Source organism: Manihot esculenta, chromosome 13 (assembly GCF_001659605.2).
Source record: "Manihot esculenta cultivar AM560-2 chromosome 13, M.esculenta_v8, whole genome shotgun sequence".
Taxonomy (NCBI): Eukaryota; Viridiplantae; Streptophyta; class Magnoliopsida; order Malpighiales; family Euphorbiaceae; genus Manihot; species Manihot esculenta.
In genome coordinates this window covers 8,997,047-9,018,903 of record NC_035173.2, presented here as the reverse complement: position 1 = coordinate 9,018,903, position 21,857 = coordinate 8,997,047, and the positions used below count along the sequence as shown (strand labels likewise).

Sequence of the window (21,857 nt, the reverse complement as noted above, 5' to 3'; positions counted from 1 at the left end):
ATATAAAAAATTAATTTGTTAATATCGACGTTTTTGTAAATTATCCAATAATCAAGTAATGCTCACAACGAAATCGGAGCGGTCCGTTATAATTTATCCTCGTCACAGTCAGGCTTGGACTGGCAGGTGAGCGAGAGACTGGTAGAAAGATTAGGTTGGGTCTATTATAAACGTTACCGTGTACCAATTTTCCGCCACTAAAGAGATGCCAAATCATCCAGGAGTCCACCAATTTGAAATTCCACATGAGAGGACCGTTGAAAAGGAATCATATAGAACAATGAAACTCTGATCAACGGTCCACATAGTAGACAATGTCTATGGACAAAAACACATTAGACTTTTCTCATTCCTTTCCCTCTACGTTTCCCCTTATCTTTGGGACCGTCCAGTTTCAATTTTTTTATTTCAATTCTCGCTTGTCTGCTTCTCCACTTGATTCTCTCTAAGGTTTGCTCTTCTTCTTCTTCTTCTTGTTTCTGGAATAGTCAAATTCATCTCTGTTGCTAATTTCAATTATTTGTTAATTCTTTTGTGTTTTAATCTTATAAGTTGCTGTTTGGTTGCTGAGAAAACGTAAGAAAATCTTTGGGAATGTTTTTATTGCTTGTAATGCGTTTATGATCCATGCTGATATTGCTTTCATTTTTATTCAAATCCCGGCGATCATTTTATGTTAGGAGTATCGCAAGGTATTTACTACCCTTAACAGAACTTTTCCTCCACTTTTTCCTTCAAACAATACAGTGGGGGTTATTGTTGAAAATCAGTAAAATACAATAAGAATAAAACACTGAAATTCTAAACCAGAAGAACAAAACACTCAACACTGAGAATAACACATGTGACAGCAAGACTCAAAATTGGATGTTCATTCAATTCACTTAAATGGCCTTATATAGGCTTACAAGAAGAGTCCACGTTTTTCATGTAAGGCACGAGCCCACTATCCAATTTCTCTACAGAAATCAGGAAAGGTTTTTGCAACTGAATAACAAACTAAAAATAGCAACTGAAACTAAAAATTAGCTAGACGGCAGACTTGGTCAAAATTCAATTATTCTTCTAGATGGAGCTGATGTTGTACAACTTTAACAGTTATTTGGACAAATTATTTTATAACTGTTATATGTGCAATGATTTTTTTGCTAACTGTTTATTGGAGTGGAATTCATATGGGACCCACTATGATCAATGACTATAATACAACTGTTGTATTATAAAATTTCTTAGTTTATTGTGTTTGTTGATTGACTATATTATATACTAGTGGGATATTGTAAACACTAAGTGTCATTCCATGTGGGATGATTTACTTGTAGTTCAGTGATGCTTGAGCAAAATAAAAAAAAAAACATAAGTTTTATAATGCTCAAGCTCAACTGATTAAAGTTTTGATTCCTGTGAATTCTGTATGAGGAAGCTAAAGATGTAGAAGTTGATTTTCTTTTGGTTCCTGTGTTTAGTAATGTCTATTTTATTGGTTATCAAACTTCTTGTCAAATTAGGTTTATTGAATCATTTGTAAAAAAGAATGTGAAATTATGGTGTATTTGCAGCTTTGAACATGGGAACAAAATTCAGTGCTCTGTGGTTCGCTCTTCTCCTTTTATTCCCTTCAGTTCTTTCTGCAAACAGGGATGGATTGATTAGAATTGGATTAAAAAAGAAAAAGTTAGATCAAGTCAATCGTCCTGTGAGAACATTTGGCTCTACAGAAGGAGAAGCTATGAGAGTTGCTATCAAAAAGAATAATTTTTATGGTAATATTGGAAACTCTGGAGATGCTGATATTGTTGAACTGAAAAACTACTTGGATGCTCAATACTATGGTGAAATTGGTATTGGGACACCTTCTCAGACTTTCACTGTGATATTCGACACCGGAAGTTCTAATCTTTGGGTACCCTCATCAAAATGTTATTTCTCGGTGGGTTGTTATTCCTTTCTTGTTTTTTTTGAAGTTTAAGCAAGTTATTGCTTAATGTTTTTTAAAGCAATTACTTGGTGAAATCTCTCATGCAGCTTGCTTGCTATTTTCACTCCAAGTATAAGTCTAGTGAATCAAGAACCTATGAGAAGAATGGTATGCTCTTTTTTCTTTTTCCCCATGTTTAAGAGATTTAAACATGCTTTCTAATGAGACTAAGCCTTTGTTTGTTTCATAGAAAATCTCTTTTAGGAAAATATTTTCCATATTTTCTGATTTGGGCACTTACAAAAATTGGTCAATTGTTGAAAAGGAAATTTAAGTCATTTAAGAAAAATGGTTTTCTCTTTTCAAAAGAGGAAATGATTTTTTGCACTTTGAGAGTTTTATTAATATTTTTATATATAAATTTATTAATATCTTAATTTTTTAAATTACAATGAAATAATGGAAAATAAGTTATTTTCTTAGAAAATATTTTTCATAGAAAACATTGTTCGCAGAAATTATTTTCTGCTAACAAATGGAGTCTAAACCAGTATATTTGATCTTCCCTTTTCTTATTTACAAGTCAGGACAGTGGTGGAATTTGGGATCCATTGAGTGACCCTTTTAGTCTAGGGAAACACTTGCTTACTCTAGGTGCATTATTCCAAACTAATGGGTGAGTGCCTAGTACCTCGTGTCTTTTACATTCAAGTGCATAAGAGTGCTAGCTTGTATAAGAGTAACAGGAGGACACAATGAATGATTTTCATGTACAACGAGTGTTCTATACTCGCTCATACTTGGCAATCACCTATTGGTGTAATGAACTTCTTGTAGACAAGAAGCTCTAGTCTATATGAATTTTATGCAACATTGCCATAATCCTTTTATTGCATCATATCAGGTAAAATGTAAATTAAATTAACTTGGAATAATCTTCTGTTTACCTTCACTTATTCATTTAATCATAGCTTGTTTCTTTAATTAAATGGTAACTATGCTTCATTCTAAAAGTGAACCAGTGGTGGAGCTAGGCATGTTAGTGTTAGTGAAGGAAAAAAATTACAAGACTTTATTTCTGTATATTATTTATAATTATCTACTTAAATAAAATAGATATAATATAATAAAATATAAAAGAATAATTCACATAAAGATAAATTTAATATTGTGTTAGTCCTATCCTTATAAATTTTCATGTTTTATAGAAGTATTATTTGGTTAGTAAAGTCGCAAATTAATGAAATAGATCTAATAATGCATAATGCAAAAAATTAAAGCTCCTTTTTTAAATTTTTTTTACAATTCCTAAGATTTTGTAATTAAGTGTTCTTAATTGCATTAGAGGAAATTATAAAATTATTTCAAGGTGTAATAGATTTCTTTCTGGAAAGTAAGGTATAATTGATTTAGTTAGAAAGAAAATTTAATCATAATGTTCTCCTTACCTTGTTAAAGGATCTACACATTTGAAAAAAAAGTTTAATTAGAGATCCCAAAACAGGGTAATAATTTACTGAGAGAGAGTAAATATTAGATATTTTAATGTCATATTTTGAGAGATGGAATGGTGTAGTTTTCATTCTTATTTACCTCTAATGCTAGCTAAATAGTCATAACAAGTGCATTGTTATTACACCTTTTAGGTTTTAGTGATAAGGCAAAGTTAAATAAAATTCCCAAATAGGAATAATAAAAATTCGTCCATGTCAAATAACTAAATTATCATATTTTACAAAGAAATTTAAAAATTTTATATTTCAGTTGACCACACTGAATATGCAGTAAATCTGCCTCTGCAGTGAGCATCATTTCTTTTAATGCTTATGCGTGTAGGTATAACTTAGTTTCCATATTTTAGGTGTGGCACTCTGACTACCTGGACAAACGTAAATATAAATGGCTTTATTTTTGTCAATAAATGCTATGTGTTTTAGTGCATGAAGTCATATGTTACTTGTTCTGGTAATGACGAGAACATGTTTCCTTCTTTTCAAGTTTCAACACTTGAATAGCTCACACTATCCTGAACATGGATTATGAAATATTCTAAACTAGCAAAATCACTTTATATGCTTATACTGCCTATCTCATATGATAAGAGGCAATACAAATTTTCCACTGCATGGTTTATAAGAAGAACCTGCTTGAAATTGATACTGATGGGAAATTTGTTTTCAGATTAGTCATTGTTTCCTCATTGTTGCAGGTACTTCTGCTGCAATCCAGTATGGAACTGGTTCAATTGCTGGTTTCTTCAGCCAGGACAATGTGAAAGTGGGTGATATTGTTGTTAGGAATCAGGTAATTTTTTAGAAGATGCTCATCTGGGTGGTTTCCAACTTAGTAATTTGAGTTAACATTAATAATGCGTTTGGCAATAGGATTTCATTGAGGCAACAAAAGAACCAGGTGTCACATTTTTAGCTGCCAAGTTTGATGGTATTCTTGGACTTGGTTTGCAAGAGATCTCAGTTGGGAAAGCTGTTCCAGTTTGGTGGGTCACTTCACCTCAGCTCCAAATTCTGAGCATGGGTTGTTTGAAGATACCATGATAAATTGCTTTCTTTTTCATATAAAATGATTAACATGCTTTGGTGAATGGATCTTCTTCTATTATGAAATTTGAAAATTATATTTAGTGTTTTTTAATTGCATTTTATGTTTTTGCTTAACCGAGTATGATGTTGTTTAATAGGTATAATATGGTCAATGAAGGTCTTGTTACAGAACAAGTTTTTTCATTTTGGCTAAACCGCAATGTTAAAGGAGAAGAAGGAGGAGAAATTGTGTTTGGTGGTGTTGATGCTAATCACTACAAGGGCGAGCACACATATGTTCCTGTGACTCAAAAAGGGTACTGGCAGGTTAGCTTCTCAAGTTCCCTTAGTGCTTGGAATCTTGATCCTTATTCTATTCTAAACATTTAAATGTACTTCCTTTTTTGCACAGTTCGAAATGGGTGACATACTAGTGGGCAATGATACAACAGGTAGTCCTACAGAACTATGGTGTACTGCTGTTATCATCATCTTGAGCCATTTCTTATTGATTTGGCAATTTTGCTTGTTATGTATATTGAAAGATATGTTTGGAATATGTATGCTAATTTTCAGGACTTTGTGGTACTGGCTGTAATGCAATTGCTGATTCTGGAACCTCTTTACTGGCGGGCCCAACGGTATTTATTCAGGCAGCATTATCTGTTACTCGTTTTCCCTAGACTCCTGTTTGATTATGCATACTGGAACCTCTTTACAAGCATGAATGATTTTTATATTTTAGGATTTTTAGTTTAGCCAAAAATAGATGGGGAACATTTGCGAAGGCATTTACTTGCCGTATTTATTCTTAGGTCAGGTCATAGTTATTAAAGGCTCAAGGCGCACTAGGGCGCAAGGCACAAGGCACAAGGCGCACGGCGCACTAGGGTGCAAGGCGCAAGGCGCACGGCGCACTAGGGTGCAAGGCGCAAGGCGCATGGCACACTAGGGCGCAAGGCGCAGGGCGCAAGGCGCAGGCGCAGGCGCGCACCTGAACGACGAGAGCTGCAAAATTTAGAAAAAAAAAAGAAAAAAAAATATGAATAATTTATCATAATTTAAATAATATTAGATGATCATTTAAATTTATCTACTTTCATAATTACAAAAGTTTAGTGATACGATAAAACTTTATTACAAATTATATTTATTTAATTGTATTTTTTAATAAGTTTAAATAATATGATAATTAATTTAGTGCTAATCATACAAATTTAATTTACCCTCATATTTACAGAAAATATTTGCAATTTCAAATTCCTATTTATAATTTAATAATAATAATAATAATAATAATAATAAATTTTTAGTTAAAAAATTAACATACCTAAAGTTCTAATCACATTAAATAAAAATAAATTATTTTTCATTTTCAATATTAGAAAGAAATTAAGCATAAAATGGGACATGCATGAATTGTCGAGATCCAAAAACCAAACCATGGAAAAATAGGCAACATGACGCCATGATGATTAGTAACAAACGTGGAAAAGAGTAGCTAGGTGCTCAATTTTCTTCATGGCACCAATAGTGGTGAAGAAGAAGAAGAAGAAGGAGAAGAAGTAGTAGTACCAGCTTACTTGTAGATTTGCTTGAGGAAGCTGAAGAAGATGAGGCAAGTTCTGTTTCTACTTCTTCGTCGTCTTTTCCTTTCTCTTTCTCCCTGACGTTTGCTGAACTGGGGTCAATTGGGCTTGGAACACAGAGGTGCGCCTGGACAGTGCCTTGTGCTTGTTGTGCCTTTGCAACATTGCCCGCCTGGAAGGCTTTCAGGCGCAGCCGTTAGAGCCTGGTGTGCCTTGTGCCTGAGGCGCGTTCATAACCATAGGTCAGGTGTAATGGAGGAGGCACTTGAGGCCTCACCTGTTGGAAGGTGCTCTCTCTTTTTTAGTTTTCTTATTTAGAGTTCCTACTATTCCACTTAAAGAGGGGTATCCAGGTCAATGCAAATTTAACTCTCTCTCAATCCTTCTACTGTTTTTTTTTTCTCTCTTTCTCTATCTACTCCCTTTGCCTCTACTTCTATGTGTGTGTGTCTTTCTCTGCTGTAGAACTCTTTCCACATTTATTAATTTTTTTTATTCTTTGTTTCTTTCCACTTCATTTCTTTTCAATTGGAAAATTGAATCACAAGCAATTTTAATATGTTTTAGTGAAGAATTTTGAGAGAAATTTTTTATTATATTCCAATGAATTGATCTTCATAAGATTTGAGTATTTATATATAAAAAATCAACCTAATTTAGGAATGTTTACAATAAAGATAAAATCATTATAATCAAGCCTAATTAGAATCTCAAAAGTCCCCCTTAAGTTGGTGTATTGATATCACACATGCCCAGCTTGTAAACCAAGGTGCTATAGGTTTTGTTGTTGAGTCCTTTGGTAAATACAACAACTAACTGTTCATCGGAAATCAAATGATCTAATCTCAAGTTACCATTTATTAAATTCTCTTTAATGAAGTGTCGATCAATCTCTATATGCTTCGTTCGACCATGTTGAACTAGATTGTAAGCTATATTGATGGCAGCTTTGTTGTCACAGTACAAGAGCAGTTTGTTCTTCTCTACAGTTTCAATTCCTCCAACAATCTCTGCAACCATAGGAGTTCATAAACACCTTGTGCCATCGCTCTATATTCCGCTTTAACACTTGATAAGCAGCAACACTTTGCTTCTTGCTTCTCCAAGTGACAGGATTTCCTCCTACAAGTGTGCAATAACTACTAGTCGACCTGCTATTATCAAGGGATCCAGTCCAATCTGCATATGTGAATTTGTGTATGCGGAGATGTCTGTGTTTAGAGAATAAGAGATCTTTTTTAGGAGCAGATTTCAAGTATCGTAAAATGTGAAAAATATCTTGCATGTGAGGCTCATGAGGACCATGCATAAACTGACTGACTAAGCTGATTGTATATACTATGTTTGATCGAGTATGCAAAAGGTAAATCAGTCTGCCTATCATCCTCTGATTTACCAATCCCTACCTGTAACTTGTGATTGCTTTCAATGGGAGTTTTTGCTGGTTTGTAGCTTAACCTATTACTTTCTTTCAAAAAATTCAGAATGTATTTCCTTTGAGAAATAAGGATTCCCTTTTTTGATCTGGAAATCTTGATTTTCAGAAAATATTGAAGTTTTCCTAGATTTTTAATTTCGAATTCCTGAGCCAAAAGCTTTTTATGCTGAGTCATCTCTTAAGTCTCATGCCTTGTCATTACTATGACATTAATGTAGATTATGAGAAGAGTAATTTTACTGGTCAACATTGCGCTGTTGATAGCCAAAGGAAATCATAGCTCTGCTGAATCGATTAAACCAAGCTCTGGGTAATTGCTTCAACCCGTATAAAGCGTTCTTTAGCTTGCACACCTTTTCTTGTGTTTTTTCATTAGCAAATCCAGATATGATTTTCATATATACTTTCTCCTCTAAATGTCCATGGAGAATACATTTTTCATATCAAATTATTGTAGGTCCCGGTCAAGATTTGCGGCGCAAGATAGCAAAACTTTGATTGAATTCATTTTGACAACATGGTAAATGTCTCTTAGTAATTCACTCCATAGGTTTGAATGTATCATTTGGCAACTAGTCTGGCCTTGAATCTTTCAATTGATCCGTTCGTTTTGTGTTTCATAATGAACACCCATTTGCAGCCAACTAGTTTTTCTTATTTTTTTTTTTTCAGGTGGACGAGACACCAACTCCCGAGTCTCATTTTTAGCTAAGGCTTTCATTTCTTCAATCATTGCTCCCTTCCAGTTAGTATTTTTGAGAGCTTCCTTCCAATCTTGTGGGATAGACACAGAGAAAATAGACAAAACAACGACTCTATAGGATGGGAATAAAGAATCATATGAAAGAAAGTTAGAAATAAGGTGTTTTGTACAAGACCTAACTCCTTTTTTTTTAGCAATTGGTTTATGTAGATCATTAATGGGTTCAAAGTTTAGAGTTAACTTACCAGAGGGAGAAGATGAAGATTCATGATACTGAATAGGCTGCACAATGGTTTTTTTTGCTTTTACTATATCTTTTCTTGAGTATCTCCTTAAATCTGGTTTATCTAAACGCCCAATTATCTTTTCCTTATCACCAATAATCTTTTCTTGTATAGTAGTCTCCTCTTGAGTGAAACATTTTAGTGTTATAGGAGTCTCCCTAAACATAACATTCGTATTGACAAAGTATTTTCTAGATGGAGGGTGATAACGGTTGTAACCCTTCTGTGTAGAAGAGTACCCAACAAACACACATTTAAGAGCGCTCGGATCAAGTTTTTCACTTGTCCTAATATAAACAAAACACGTGCATCCAAACACCTCTGGTGAAACAGTATAAATATTTTTCTCTTGTAGCACCTCTAAAGAGTTTTTAAAGGCAAGAGTTTTGAGAAACATTCTATTAATGAGATAAGTTGTGGCTAAGGTTGCATCTCCCCAATAGGTTTTTAGAAGATTCACGGTGAAAAGGAGATTTGGCTACTTCCAACATGCGCCTACTTTTCCTTTTAGCAACACTATTTTGGGCACTAGTATAAAGACAGCTAGTTTAATGTAGTATCCCACTAGACTCCATATAAGCAGAAAAATGATCATCAATGTACTATGTGCCATTATCAGTTCTCAAAACTTTTATTGAGTATAAATCATCTTGTGAAAGGATTGAAAGTAAGAAATCACATCACTTTTTGCCTCAAATAAATCATGCGAGTGCAACAATTAATAAAAGTAACAGACCAACGATTACCAGATAGTGAGATCGTTTGAGTAGGTCCCCAAATGTCAAGATGGATGGTCACAAAAGGGATCGTACTCCTATTGTTACTCCAGGGATGAGAAGTTCTTGTATATTTAGCATACTCACAAACATCACAAACTAAAGAATTACACTGAGTTTTAGAAAATAAATCAGGATAAAATTTATCTAAAATAAAGAAGGCTGGGTGTCCTAACCGTCGATGCCACTGTATGATTTTCTGGTTGACATTCTAATTTTTTCCAAAAAGAGCTCGAGATGAATTCAAATATAGATTTCTTTTCAACATATATAAGCCATTATACAGTCTACCATAGTCAATTCTCTTCTCAGTTTGAAGGTTCTAAATAGCACAATGGTCAGAAAAAAACTCAATTTTACAGTTAAGAGTTTTGATAAGAGCACTAGCAGATAAAAGATTAATAGGGAAAATGAGAAACATAGAGAATAGAGGATAACTTAATATTGGAAGTATAAACAATCGATCCGGTTTCAGAGATAGAAACGAAAGGACCATCGGCTATTCTGACTGTGTCCTTTTGTAGACACGGAAAGTAATTAAAGAGGCCTTTACAAGTGTCTGTCATGGTTTATTTACATTAGAACCAATAATCCATAGAGCAGTAACAAAAGTATTATCAGAAGCCTTTTGCATTACCCACACTAGACACTGCCATTTCAATGAAAAGGGAAAAAATATCCTTTCCTGTAAAAAACAGTGGAAAAGTACTCTTACCAAATGAAGAATTACTGTTCACGGGCAAAAAGACACAAGCCTAGGCAGGTTAGAGGCGCAATTTGAAGATGAGTCTGCCAAAAAGAATCGCTATTAGAAAAGACCATTGGAAAACGTCTCCCATGCCGGAAAAAGGTGAACCAAGTTGGAGGCACAACTTGAAGACAAGTTCGCCGGTGAAAAAGGCCATCGGAAAACGTCACACGCGCCGAAGTGTGGGAAAGATGCAAAATCTTGCGATGGCACGTGGCTTCATGCGCATGACCGGACGGCAATGGCAACGCTAGGAATAGGCTGAAAATTGGATGGACTTTTCTTTGGAACAAGTGGTGTCGAGCAACTCCCTTGATATAGTCGCCTAGGAGCTTAACCTATTAGTTAACCCTAACTTTTTGTGACAGGTTTGGAGCCTATGCCAATTAAGGCGACAAAGTTATGATACCATGAAGAATTTTGAGAGTAATTTTTTATTATATTCCAAATTTTCAGTTGAATTGATCTTTACAAGGTTTGAGTATTTATACACAAAAAATCAATCTAGTTTAGGAATATTTACAATAAAAATAAAATGCCTATAATAAAGTCTAATTAGAATCTCAAAAATCTAAATCCTTTTAATTAGGAACCTTCAATGTTGGTCAACATTTAGTTTAGTTTCCTTTTCTCATTTTCCAGTAAATAACTAAAATCTTTTAATTTTGCTGTATGTGCTATGAACTTCGTATTTCAATCAGCATTTTCTTGTTCCATCTGTCTAGTTCCTTGGTTCCATTGTATTTTTGTTTGTTGTGTGATTTTTAAGATTCCAGTTTTGGAAAAATTGTAGTCATTTTGCTTATGATTGTATCATTTATTGGTTGGACATTGATTGGCCCATTATGATCATGGTTCTCTTTGAAAATAAAGTTTCTTTTGATTGATGTTTCTACATGCTTTCACATTGACAGACTGTGATTACTCAAATTAATCATGCCATTGGAGCCTCTGGTATTGTAAGCCAAGAATGCAAGACAGTAGTTGCACAATATGGCAAAGTCATACTGGAAATGCTAATAGCTCAGGTAAAAATTATAGGTTTTCATTTGCTTTTCTTGGTCCATTACTAATCTTCCATTTCTGAGTAGCACATTTGGGTAGACTTGATGCAATCAGCTAAGATTTTTTTTTTTTCCTTTTATCTTTGTGGCCAGCTTTAACCTTGAACTTCTTTCAGTTAACTAGTTTCTATATTTACTTTTTTATTTTTTATTGTTATATTTTTAAATTTTTGTTTTTAAACTATTTTCTCCCCGTTCCTAAAGCAGGCAAAACCACAGAAGATCTGCTCTCAAATGGGCTTTTGTACTTTTGATGGGACTCGAGGTGTTAGGTGAGCTTTCTACCTAGTTGCAATATCAACATTTGTAGTAGGGATATCCATAGTTCCTTATTTTCTCAAGATCGAAATGAAATACGAAATCATATAGAGCTAGAACTAGAAGTAGAATTAGAGCTAAAAAGAACAAACATTGTAGAAGCCATATTGGACAAATTATTTTATTATTTTGATGTGATTTTGATTCTTTATCAACAACTGAATTGAAGCTATAACCAATTATATATATATGCTTTTATATGATTTGTAAGGTATATTATTGTTATATAATATATATATATATATATTCAATTAAGCACAGATGTGTTATAATTTGTTTTATAATAAAAGGCTCTAGTTAGTAAATCGTAGTTGGACTTTATTTGCAGAACTAAATCAATAAGTATTATAAAGATTTAAAGCTTATTAAGTAAATGAGAAAGAATAATTGATTTTATTATAATTAATTAAGATGTGTATGAATAAATTGTATGAAGTGTTAGGCGTTTATAAGTATAAAGAGTTTAATAGTACAACTGATTTCTTTAAAAAAAAGAAAATAAATTCCACAAAAAAATTAATAAAATAAATTAGATACAGTAAAATATGATATTTAGTGAAATGTAAACCATAAAAATTCATAACTATAATAAATGTGGTTTAATTTTACATTATAATATATTGCAACATTTTTATAATGGTAAGTTCTTTAGCTACGTGGATGGAGAGAAACAATGAATTAGACTGATTGTATTGTGGTTTTGATTTGGTTCCGTATCTCATCATCATCATCATTTGTGCAGTTCTTAGGGAAAAAAAAAAGAGTTCAGTTCAATCAAGGGATTTTTGAATTCCTGAACCAAACCATGCTCAGTGTCAGTGCACCCACACTCTGAATTAGTAATACTATTATATATCACTTGATTTGTTAAGGGTACTATATTGACACTACAATAAAATTAGGTTTTAACAACACCTTTCAAACATCATCTTGTACATGATATTAATACAATAAATAGCATCAAGGTAGCATATTAAGGCATCATTATAGCATATGATGTAATAAATAATATGTATAATGTCATGCATAATAATACTGCAAGTTATTGTAAAAGTATTGTTAAAAACTTTAGGATATGGGATTTATGCACATTACTATATGTCAGCTAATAATTCTTATTAATAACGTGTTTTGAACTTTTGACAGCATGTAAACCATGCTGCTAAAAGATAGATTTGTGGTAGTATGATGGTCTCACAAATAAATGAACTCAAATTTTTCAGTACAAATATTGAGAGCGTGGTGGATGAAACTACAGAGAGAGTATCTAATGGTGTACAAGATGCTATGTGTACTGCTTGTGAGATGATGGTTGTATGGATGCAAAATCGCATAAAGCTAAATCAGACAGAAGATCAGATCTTGAACTACGTGAATGAAGTAAGTGGTCCTTTTTATTTCACATTTCTGTGGAGGAAAATGGTCTTGCAATAACTAGTGCTCGATCTTTCAATTTCAGCTATGCGACCGATTGCCCAGTCCAAACGGAGAATCAGCAGTTGACTGTAGCAGTCTATCTTCCATGCCTCATGTCTCATTCACAATTGGTGGTAAAGAATTTGGCCTTACACCAGAGCAGGTATGTTCTTATATTGTTTCTAATAAAAAGAGTATAAATTTCATTTGGTCTTTTATTGTGATTTTGCTCTTGCTTCAAGAGTTTCAGCTTCCATTTACTTTATTAAGCTCAAAGATAGTTGTCATAGAATTTTTAATATTATCAAACTTGATTAATTTTGAATTAATTTTTTAATATTGTCAGACTTGTAATGAATTAGCTTGAAATGTAAAGAAGGGGTCAAGTTGATGTTCCCCAGTTGGTACTGGCTCTAATGTCTGATGTGGCAGTTATATCCTGATTTGGGTCAATGTGGCCCTGTGCAACATCTGGAGAAGTAGGGAGGAAGTGGAAAGAGAGGGAGCTTGGCTCTGGACTATTTTCCTCCCTTTTCTGTTTTAATTTCTTTTTTCATGTAAGTTTTACATTATGCTAGGTTAGGGTTCAACAGTGGGGGAAGGGTGGAGAGTAGATTGGGGTAGGATTCAATATTTTCTAAGTGGGTAAATGGATAAAAGGGTAACCATTCTATTCTTATAGGGTGGAATTTAGCAATCTCATTTTGGGTAATGAGCGAAAGAGGTTGTATGACAAATTTTGGTTATGTTACATGCACATTTCAAGAGACAAGTTTTGGGACAATATAATTAGTGTAATAGTCAAGTCAGGTTGATGGTACTAGAATGGTTGACTAATGGTGTTTAGAAGTAACTAATGGTCAACAAAAATTGGTGCTTGATATCTTAGTATGGCAAAAAGGTTAAATTTGTCCTTAAACTATACCACAGATATAAAAAATATCAAATTTCATTTTTTGTCTAAATTTGCCTCTAAAGTATCATTAGAAATCCAAATAAGCCTAAATGAAGTTGTAGAGCAATAATGCACACTCTTGAGTCTTGAAAAACAATTACTTTATTAGACTTTTTAATAATAGTTCAAAAGCAAATTTAGACAAAAAAATAAAATTTAATATTTTTTATCCTTGCTGTATAGTTCAAGAGTAAATTTGGCTTTTTCAACCATTTAATTATTATGTTTGGAAGTAGCTGATGAATTTCTTTATGCTAGGTATACAATGACATATCTAAGGGAAATTGGCAAGGGCTACTGCCCTTTGGAAATTTAATTTTTAAGTGGTAGTAGGTTGAATATGAATATATTTTTAATAAATACCCACATTTAATCCCCTAGATTTTTAATAAAAATTTAAAAAGTTGTTAAGTGTATACTTTGCTTCTATTGAGTCCACATTGGTAACGTGTTTGGGACAGGGTAATGTGAATCCCGCATTGTTAAGTGGCTCATGAATTTCTTTATGCTAGGTGTACAATGACATCTGAGAGAAATTGGCAAGGGCTACTGCCCTCTGAAAATTTAATTTTCAAGTGATAGTAGGTTGAATATGAATATATTTTTAATCAATACCCACATTTAATCCCCTAGGTTTCTAGTAAAAATTTTAAAAGCAATTAAGTGTATATTTTGCTTCTGTTGAATTCCACATTGGTTTGAAATAGGATAATCTGCCTTTTATAAGGGTTTTGGACACTCCTCCCCTCTGCTAACTTTTGGGGTGAGTTGTTGGGCCTCTAGACGCTTCAGTTTAGTCTTTGACGTGAAACGGTGTTTTGAATCCCACATTAATTTGAGATAGGGGTAATATGGGTCTTGATATTCTTCCCCTTATCTAGCTTTTGGATTTAAGCTAGGCCGGACTCAAATTTAACAGCTTCACTTATATATAAATGTAGCATCTGTCACTAGATATATGGTTGAGGTAGACCGTAATCTCATATCCTGAAAAGTGCATATTTAAGTTAAAACTTGATATTGATGCTTGATAATCTCGTTTGTTCCTTTCTGTTGTAATGCTGATGTATTTCTTTTGTTTTGGAAAAATTTTCTGAATGGTGGTGCCATGTATCAACAGTACGTTCTTAAGGTAGGAGAGGGAGTTTCAGCTCAGTGCATTAGTGGATTTACAGCTTTAGACGTGCCCCCTCCTCGTGGACCTCTATGGTAATTTCCCCTTCCATTATTGCTTATATTATACTTTAGATTTACATATTTGTTGCTGATGCACGTAGCCAAGAGTGCATAACATTCTTTTTTCTTTTGTTTTTCTTTTAAATATAATTATATTGATTATATTCGGAAAAAAAATTAACAAATTCGATCCATGAGCATTACAAAAAGTATGGTAAGTTTAAAAAGTGGAACTAGCATATGACATTTCCTACCTATCAAGTGGTAAGTTTAAAAAGTGGAACTAGCATATTACAACCTTCCTACCTATCAGTTACTGATTTTCTATTTTAGAAAATTAGTATATGTGAATATGAAATTATAATTTTTCAGTTACTTAGAACGCAGTTTCAGAAAATTACATGTCCTTGTGGTTAGTGCCTCAGAATCACAGTTGATAGCATTAAACAAAAAAGGACTATTCCCTTATTTGTTTTACTGGTACATAGCGAAATCGATGCCACATTTTTATAAACTTGTATTTTGCTTGCTAGCTAGTAGTAGGATGAAATATTCATTTAGAGGTTGAAAGATTTTGTTTAAATCACTTGTGAATGGCATGAAATTTTTATGATGCAGGATTTTGGGAGATGTATTCATGGGCCCTTATCACACAGTATTTGACTACGGCAACCTAAGAGTTGGATTTGCTGAAGCTGCCTAAATCAAACCCACCTCTCTCTCTCTATATATATATATGCTTTGCCCTTGCCTTGTGTAATATTTATGTAAATTGGGGGTTTTAGCATATCTTGACCATGTGGTGGAGCTTGTCTTGTATCACTTAACTGAAGTTTAATTTCTGAATCTTAACTATTGAAAAGCCCTCAATAAGGTCAAGATGTTATAATTGATATAATGTTTGGAACAATTAGTATTTAGTTCCTATGATATGATAAAATTGATTAGTTAGTCCTTATAGTTTTGAGAACTCAGCTAAAAGATCTCTTCCATCAAGTTTTCAAAAATCAAGAACGAGTTTATATTGACTAATTCTGTACTATTATGAATCACAACATTAATGTTACGGTCCTTTATATATACTAATTTTGCAACGTTATTTGTATATCATGATTTTTTTATTAATTTATATATATTATTATTAATATTTATTTTAAATTAATTAAATTTAATTATTCATTATTATATAAAACTGTGAATATAATTTAATTTTAAAATTTATAATATTATAAAGAGGATTTCTCTCCTTTTTGTTTTCCAACAGACCTTGATAAGGGAGTTTTCTTCCTCTTGAGAAGGGTCTCAATTCCTTTTTTCTTCAGCTGACTTAATGTCGGAATCTATCTATCCAGACATCTCTATAGATCTCTGACGCCATTTTCTTATTTTGTAAGTTTTCATTTACTCAGCTGAATGTAGAAACCTAACAACTAGATTTGAATATTGAGCCTAGGGTTTGAATCTTGACACTCTTATTATTATTATTATTATTTTATGAGATTAGGTTAGATTAAGATGTCACTTTTTCTTTTAATTAAAAAAAAAAATGATATTTAGTGGTTCAAATGAAACTAACAGCTTGCTTTAATTATTCCTTTTTCTAGAAATAGATAATTAGTTCATCTTTTTTAAAATTATTAATTATTAGTTGGTCTTATAAAGTGGAAGAATTAAATAATTAATCAACTAGATTGATTCAATCGAAATTTTTTCACTCATCTGAGTTTCACAATAATAAAATAATGAAAGAAAAAAAAAGCTACTGAGTTTTCAAAAACTAAGTTTAATTTGTTAAAATTTTTAAAACTTTGATCTGAAATCAAGTTTTATTTATTTTAAATTTGTGTTAAATATTAATAAATTTAAATTTGATTTATTTAAGCTAGGCCAGTTTTTCTCAAACTAAGTCTTTAATAACTCATGTCTTTGACTAATTTACAATTTTAACGAATACTAATTAAATATAATGAGTTAAAGTGTAATTTAATTTATTTATTAAATAAGTTTAATTTAATCTGAATTGATTTTTTATTTAACTGAGATTTAAATAGCTCACGAGTAACTTAATTTTTTTTATGGTCTTATTATAATAAAGTTGAAACAGTCCGATCTAATTCAAGGTGCCAACTATTATATATAATTTTAATTTTTTATAATCTTTCGACGTAACACGGCTTTTTCAGCGAAAGCAGGCAGCTTACCATTACGCTCAGTCCACTAAATTTTGCAACGTATTCATTGCAACTGAATCGAATATAATTACTTAATCAGGACTGATCTCTTGGTATCGTGTTTCGCTAGTATTTCGAACGTTTTACCTCATCTATTATGAGTAGCCCTTTTCTCGCAAGTCTACTAGGTAGCCCTTTTCTCGCAAGTCTACTAGTTCTGCACAATTTGTCTGACTTAAAATGACTTTAATATCAATTGAAATAGTCCGGGCCAAACTAACTCAAATAATTTTTGAATTCCCTTTTCATTTGGCTTAAAATGATTAATTCAAGTTATTTAGTAGTTTTGTACTAATTATTATATATAATTTTAATTTTTTATTAATTCAAGTTTTTAATAGTTTCGTTTTAGTTATCATATATAATTTTAATTTTTTATAATTTTTAGATTTAGAATGATTCCGCTGTGAAAACAGGATAGCTGAGCCTTACAAAAGTTATTTGATATTTCAACCTCTCTTCACAGGTAATATAGTATGAGTAAACTCATGCACAATACTAATACACTCCCAAAACCTAACCATCTGCAGCTTCTGTACTTCACAAGCATGTAGTGATAAAGAATCACTAGAAAAAGTGACATGAACTTCAATGGATTAATGGGAGTTTAAATTAGTTTAGAAATTTCAATTTAACCCAAAAATCAAGAAAATGAATATATAGCGGAACTTCAACTTAATGGTTTTAAAAATCATCCTTTAATAGTTTTGGCCATATTTAGCCAGCAAGAAAATATTTTTATTTTCTTTTTTTATTTGAAAAAAAGGAAAATAAATTTAGAGAAAAAATAAATCCTTTCTTCCAAAATTTATTTTGCTTCCTCTCTCAAATAAATGAAATTGAAGATTTTTTTAAAATATTTTTTGTCCATTATTTTTCTTTCCTTTTCTTTCAGTTTCCTCTTATCCAAACAGAAGGTACAGCTATGAGGTTTAGATTTTAGTGTGAATGAAAATCAAATATAGGTTTGGGGCTATGAAGGTGCAACTCATTTAGAAGGAAATGGTGACAAATACAAAGTACTCTAAAAACTTTTACATAGCTTTGGTAGAACAAGTGGGAATGGATTAATTCTCTCCAACGAAATTCTTGTCCATCTAATTAAATCTAATGCACATATGATATGGGCATTGTCTGCTCGCTAATAAATGGCTGTCTGTCATAATAATAATAATAATATTTAAAAAAATTACTATTTAGTCCTCCAAATTTAATAAAACTTATTAATTAGTCTTTTAATTTTAAAAAATATATTAAATTATTCTTAAAAAAATATATTAATTAATTTCTCAATTAATTTTAACCGTTAATACTGAAAAAAGTCTAAAATAAAGAATTAATTAGTTTAATTTTTATTAAATTAAGAGATCAATTAATAAATTTTATTCATAATATAGATACTAAATAGTAAAAAAAAACTGATTAATTGATCTTTTAATACCTCAGCGAATGCCTTAATGAGTTTTTTAAATCAATAGATTAATTAATAAATTTCATTAAATGTAAGAGATGAATTAATAAATTTTTTTATAATATAAGGATTACATATTTTTTTTTTTAATAATAATAAATGGTTGTAATCAAATGGGGTTTGAATGAAATCTGCCAAAGAGACAAAGTTCAAATTAAAACAAGACCTTCTGATATCTCTTCCTTTAATTTCCTTTGCGTGTCAAACATATCCCAAATCTCCTTTTCAACCACTATGTTTCTCAGTAGACGGATTTCTTGACTGCCCTCTTCTCCACGTAACCCCATCAACCATTTGACCCAAAAAATTAAAAAAAAAAAATCCATTAAGCATTTATTTCTTTCTTTATCTCCTTTATTATTATAGTTATTATTTTTTCCTCTCTCTCTGGGTTTTTTTTGGCTCCACCCTCCACCTTCATTCATCAACATTCAAAACAAGCTTTGACAAAAGGTGACAAATTCAAACAAAGTATATAGGGTTATTTTTGTTTAATAAATTTATTTTTGATGCATTGGGATTTAAAATAAGACCAAAATAATTCTAACTATTAAGCTAAAGCTCATTGATAGATTCACCTTTCGACTACAACATCTCTTTTTTTTTATTATTCTTTTCAGTAACTTTGTATTGACATACAACTGGAAATTAATAGCTTATTCAGATAACAAAAGAATATAATGAGAAAGTATATTTTGTTTTCTTTTTGTCTATTCAAAAAGGAAAAGGGGAGAAAAAATTTTTTCAGAAAACAAAAGAAAGGAAAGGAAAAATATTTGTCATCAATTTCCCTGAAAACTTGAATTTTTATTGTTGCCACTGGTACTGGTGGTGGTTGTGAGGTTGGAGTTACTAGCATTACTATTACTAATGCTGCTGGGATGACCACCACCGCCACCACCACCGATTATGGAGGTAATTGCTGCTGCCAGAGCTGCTGTGAAGTTGGGATCAGCTGCAATGGCAGCAGTTGCAGCAGTAACTGTGTCAGCCAATGAATTTTGATGCCCTTGCTGCTGGTTGATAGCTGCTGCTTGTGACTGGTGCCCTAATTTATTATTAGCTTCAGTTTCTTGAGACATTTGTAGCCCAGAAAACTTTGATTGATTGTAAAGTGCTTGTCCAAAGAGCTGAGGCAGCAATGATGCTGCTGCAGCTGGTGAATTTGCAAAATTTTGAGTTGGGTTTGGGAATGGAACTTGAAATTGACTTGGCTGTCTTTGAAATTGTAATGGGTTGGGGTTCTGTGTTAGGTCTAAGGTAACTGTCGGAAATGGAGCTGAAGCTGATATGGTTGCCATGCTAGAGGAACATGGTAACAGAGTTCTTGTCAGAAAATTTGGATTCATTATTCCATCAGCACTAGACATAGATCCTGACAGTAACATTCTTGCTGCTGATGAAGTCGTTGACGCCATTGCCATGGCCGCCGGCGGCAAAGGATGGTTGTGGGTACCCTCATATGTTGTTATAAGAATTGTTCTATCTTCTGCACATCTTTGTACCTATTCAAAATCAAATTTTCGTCTCATTTTTGTCATCAGGATTAAAATTTCATATCATTATTATTATTATCAGGAATCCAATCTTCTCCAATTATCTATCAAGTACCTGCTTTCTAACTGGGCAACCAGCAGCCATGGTGCATCTGTAATAAGCTCGAGGACATGGATTTCCCTTTGCCATCTTCTGCCCATATTTCCTCCATTGACAACCATCAGTTATCTAAGAAAAGAATAATAAATTTCCAAGTTAGAATCAACCCATGAAGGTTAAAATTTCATCAGAAGAATATCAATGCAAATTGGCTTCACCATGGGAGCCTCTGATCTAGCTCTGACTGAAACACGAGCCTTTCTAATGGTAGCCTCAGTCTGATCAACGTTACTTTTTGAGGAATTAAATCTTGCCACCTTGTTAGAACTCCAACCTTGAGACCCTTGATCTGGACTATCTTCTCTGCCGATGTTCGCCTTCTTATCTTGATCAAACACCATCCCATCTTCATTATTATTCCGATTCTCTTCATTATTTCCCGGTGACCTTGATCGATCTTGACTTCTACCTTCCGATGAAGACAGAGATAGCTCATCAGTGTCACCTCCACCACCATTTGCAGCGGCAGCAGCAGCAGCAAGACTAAGATCCATGAATTGTCGAGGAACCACTGCTTCATTTCCGCCATTTTTCTTGTTGTCTTCAAGCTCCCCATCTTGCTCATGATCTTCATTGTTCTCTCGAGGCTTTTGGTCCTCCATAACCCTCACTAAATGAATCTGTAACGCATTGTAATTGCTGGTAACCTGATTTATCATCTCTCTCAAGCGTAGATTCTCCATTTTTATTCGCTCTAGCTCTGCTTGGAGGGTTACTATCTGCGAAAAAAAGTAAAAGTTGATAGCGCTACTGCATAATATATATAATCAAACATAAAGAACAAGAAGGAAAAAGAAAGAAAATTGAAATTATACCTCACTTTTAGCTCTTTTATCTTCCATGGTCGACGATATTCCATCATCCACCATGGATTGCTCACTGCTAGTATTCGTAGTAAGAAGATTCAAACCAGTCTGTGTATAATTACAAAACCAAGAAAAATCACGAAAGGAAATAAAAACTCCAACATGAAATTAAAAAAACTGAGATGGGTAACTCACGTTTACGTCAAACTCCAATCGGGTAGGAATCTTATTGTCTTTAAAACCATGACCATTAGAGGGCTCAACACGATCATCATCATCATGTTCTTTCTTAGCAAAAAAGTCCATCTCATCGATGACTGTTCGTTTATTATCATCAGAATTATGACGACGATGATCATGAGTGGTGGAGTTAAGATGGACTGGGAATTGGATAGTGGGAGGAGGAGACCGAGAAGCAGCAGCAGGAGTGGCATCCATGAGACTGAAGATCGAAGTTTTTGTGAAGGAGAGGATTGAGAAGATCAGTAGGATTATGAATGAAGAAAGTAGAAGTGATGAGATCTGAATCAATGGAGAGTCCACTGATAATTCCCTTGGCCATAAATGAAGAAAGAAAGAGAAAGAGAGAGAAGTGTAAGTCTTTAAAACGGTGCAATGGACTCGGCAATAAAGAAGGGAAGTTGAGACCTTAGAAGAAGACCAAACAGTAGTAAAATTTATGTGTTAAAAATTTCTTCCTTGCTTTTGATTTCTAGCAATGGACTGGATTGGATACCAAGTCTCTATTTGTTTTTGAAAAATATTAAT

At 32.8% G+C, this 21,857-nt stretch overlaps 1 protein-coding gene and 1 pseudogene across 2 annotated transcripts; one reads left to right on the top strand and one right to left on the bottom strand.

Moving 5' to 3' along the window:
- The first annotated feature begins 302 nt into the window (after positions 1–302).
- LOC110629795 (cyprosin) lies at positions 303–15,883 on the top strand. 2 transcript variants are annotated; one of them, XM_021776913.2, is made up of 14 exons: positions 303–450; positions 1,560–1,930; positions 2,026–2,086; positions 4,128–4,222; positions 4,303–4,415; positions 4,617–4,785; positions 4,871–4,910; positions 5,035–5,099; positions 10,911–11,024; positions 11,268–11,332; positions 12,602–12,758; positions 12,838–12,957; positions 14,870–14,958; positions 15,544–15,883. In XM_021776913.2, the coding sequence occupies exons 2-14, from the start codon at positions 1,568–1,570 to the stop codon at positions 15,626–15,628; spliced, it is 1,536 nt and encodes a 511-aa protein (XP_021632605.1). In that variant the 5' UTR covers positions 303–450; positions 1,560–1,567; the 3' UTR covers positions 15,629–15,883. The 2 variants fall into 2 exon arrangements, with proteins under 2 accessions (XP_021632605.1, XP_021632604.1); XM_021776912.2 differs by having other exon boundaries at positions 11,265–11,332.
- Positions 15,884–19,206: 3,323 nt separating this feature from the next.
- On the bottom strand, positions 19,207–21,857 carry LOC110630130 (annotated as a pseudogene).

Bases quoted from the DNA above. Each gene is read 5' to 3' on its own strand.
- LOC110629795 (XM_021776912.2), top strand. From the start codon at position 1,568: ATGGGAACAAAATTCAGTGCTCTGTGGTTCGCTCTTCTCCTTTTATTC. The intron at 4,223-4,302 runs GTAATTTTTTAG...GTTTGGCAATAG, and splicing joins ATATTGTTGTTAGGAATCAG to GATTTCATTGAGGCAACAAA. The intron at 11,333-12,601 runs GTGAGCTTTCTA...CAAATTTTTCAG, and splicing joins GATGGGACTCGAGGTGTTAG to TACAAATATTGAGAGCGTGG.